At 39.0% G+C, this 2,898-nt stretch overlaps 1 protein-coding gene across 1 annotated transcript; it reads right to left on the bottom strand.

Annotated features, from left to right (window-relative positions):
• Positions 1–4: 4 nt before the first annotated feature.
• Positions 5–2,863, bottom strand: LOC107752689 (uncharacterized; the record flags this gene model as incomplete). The annotated part of the gene is made up of 6 exons (XM_016568716.1): positions 2,842–2,863; positions 2,288–2,505; positions 1,749–1,829; positions 1,374–1,636; positions 836–1,093; positions 5–185 (listed from the first exon to the last, which is right to left on the bottom strand). Coding segments are annotated over exons 1-6 (1,023 nt in total), but the record flags the coding sequence as incomplete, so codon positions are not given.
• Positions 2,864–2,898: the final 35 nt, after the last annotated feature.

The following is a 2,898-nucleotide window of genomic DNA, read 5'->3' on the forward strand; positions in this document are numbered from 1 at the left end:
TAACTGCCTCACCCTCCCGATTTTCAGGCTCCTGGAACTCAATGGGAACATGCTTATGTTCAACAGGTGCTGATGGGAGCACTTTAGGCTTTGGTAGTGGCTCAGTCGCCAAATCAACCTGCTGGGGAAGCTCCACTCCTTGCAACAAGGTGTCCCGATCAGTTCTTTTCTGTCGGTCTAAAAGCCTGGGAAAGAAAAACAAGCATTTTTAGCTTAGAGCACAACTGCTTTTAAAATTACAACTTTATCCTACAGTACTCTCACATGAAGCATTATTTATCATGCGAATAAATCCTAAATGGGACTGTGTTTTCAACACCCTTCAGTGATGACCAGCTAGATGTACATCATCTAAAATGCTTGATTCTGGTTGATCAGTTGCAACATTCCAAGGTCTGTCTTTCCCCAATATTGACTGTAGATTATAGCAACAATGAATAACAAATGCTCATCTGGGTCTTACAGGGTTTGAATGAAAAGAGAATTCATGGTGTGATTCAAGAGATGATTGAAATAGTGCTGGCTTCAGATAACCAGATGAGTAGCCTGTTACACAGCACTACTACTGATGACGGTCATTATTGTGGGAAACTGACTTTGAAAATGTCACAACTGACCAATCAGAATCAAGAACTGAGAGCTGTGTAATATTAAGCAATAAAGTATTCCAACCATTAACATTTATGTAAAGCTGCTGTGAAACAATGTATACATTTAATCTATGCAATATACAAATTTGGAATTAGAATAGCTCATTCAGTAGTTGTTACTGAAGTGCACTTGTTCATGGGAATGTACTACTAAAGTGAACTCAGGAAGCCAAGAACCAACTCACCAAGATGATACTGTAGTATTGTTGATCGTAACTAGCACCAAGTTGGTCTTGTCCAGCACTTCTCTGCAGTCTTCAAGCAGCTGCTTGATGTGACTATACGTCATCACAGTTGCCTGAGGAATTGGGAAGATTTTGCCCTTGTTGTCTTTAGGCCTGTTTCTGGCTTCCCTGAATTCCTTCAAAAGCTTGAGTGTGACGCATTCTGAAATCCTGTTGACATCAGGTCTCTGGGCAGCCTGGCCATGGGTCATGAACAGTCTGCAAATAAAAGTATGCATTGATTGTATAATGCATGATGTTATTATTCCATGGTTCATTATAGCTTTGTAAACATATAGACTAATTATGTTTTTGAATTTTATGCAGATGAAAATGAGGCAATGTGGGATACTTTATGATGGCACACACTGTAAAAAAGGTCCTAGATCATGATTCTTCACAATTCTCTTTTTTTAGCCTTACAGAGGAATTAAACCATTACACAGGCAGCATGAAACAAGACTCAAGTTTAACATAGGTGCACTACAATTTAACTCACCTCTCAGCCGCTTGCTGACCAGGGGCTGAGCCACTATGCTTCCGAGAAGCTCTCCAGCGACCTGGCAAGACATTTTTCTTGCACTTAAGGGAATACGTGGAGGGGGACCGATCAATGGCATGCAGACACCAATACAACCGCAAGATCTCTGCTATCTCATTTGTTGACAAAGCAGTGATAGTGCGGTTGAGGCTGACGAGGTACCCTGCCAGGTTATCCACTGCCTCCCATCCAGGAACACCCCTTGAATCACATCTACTGTCCTGAAAATGGGAAAAAACAAAATCCTGCATTACAAAATAGTTTATTAACAGTTCTTTGATATACCATTCTTAACAAATTACAAGCATCAGCATCAAGTATTAGAAACTTTACCGGAGCTGATGTGCTGGGCCCAGCGCAGGAAATGTCTTCAATGTCAGGACTGTAAGAGCCACCACTTGGAAGACTGGTTTCCTAGATTATTTTTAAACATTTGTAAGAGAAGAACAAAATTGGGTTACAAAACTGAGTGTTCAAAAAGTTTACTAGTTTTAATAAGTGGTCATACTTTACAAAAAGTTTCTTTAGTTAAGGATGGTCAATGCATTAACTAATATGACCTAACAATGAGCACTACATTTCCAATATTTGTTAATCTCTGTTTACATTAGTTAATAAAAATACGACTTTTTTTTTGTTAGTTAATGTTAGTTCAGGTTCATTAAAGTTAGCATTTTGAAGTTTAATCATGCATTAGTAAATGCTGAGATTAGATTCTTTATTAGTTCATGTTAACAGTTGTGGTTAGCTAATGTTAAAAAACTTAAAACTTATTGTACAGCATTACCTAATAATCTTTTAATTAACTGAATAATTTAATTAATTGCTCATGTAAACTAACATTCCTATGCAATCAAGAAAATTGACATTACCAGAGAGGAGATCAATGAATCATCATGACTGCTGGAACTGCCACGGGTGTGTGCATCTAAATTGATGTCTGCTGCATCACATATTGTAACATCCAGACACTCATCCTCCTGAACTTCAACCTGTGTCTCTGGCGGAGTGATTTCAACATGCTCCAGTGGAGAAAGCAGGTCTCCTCTGTCAGACTGCGCCAGGAAGTACTCCACAGCTATACACTCATCTGCCATAAAGAGTCATTAAACATTTTGTAATAAGAGGAATATATCAGGCTAAAGCAGTACAGTGCATTTATGTGATGAATGTAGTGTTGCTAATGAATAACCAATAGTCGGTGCATTTTTTTAATACTCACGTGACAAGCGCATATGTGATTGATGTCAGTAGGCTATAATCGATTATGGTCTATTATTGCAACTATGCAGAATTGTCCATGTCCACATCGCGATGCATCGATGCAACGATTAATTTCAACACCCCTAGCGTTCAGGCAGCATGCAATCTCACAGCAATGCTTGGAATTACTATTGTAAGAGAATATACAAATGTTGAATCTTACCAGTGGGTTTCCCAGGGGGCATGAATTCTGGCAGGAGAGTACATCCGAGGACTCTGT

This window comes from Sinocyclocheilus rhinocerous, unplaced genomic scaffold (assembly GCF_001515625.1).
Source record: "Sinocyclocheilus rhinocerous isolate Xijiao unplaced genomic scaffold, SAMN03320098_v1.1 scaffold741, whole genome shotgun sequence".
Classification (NCBI taxonomy): domain Eukaryota; kingdom Metazoa; phylum Chordata; class Actinopteri; order Cypriniformes; family Cyprinidae; genus Sinocyclocheilus; species Sinocyclocheilus rhinocerous.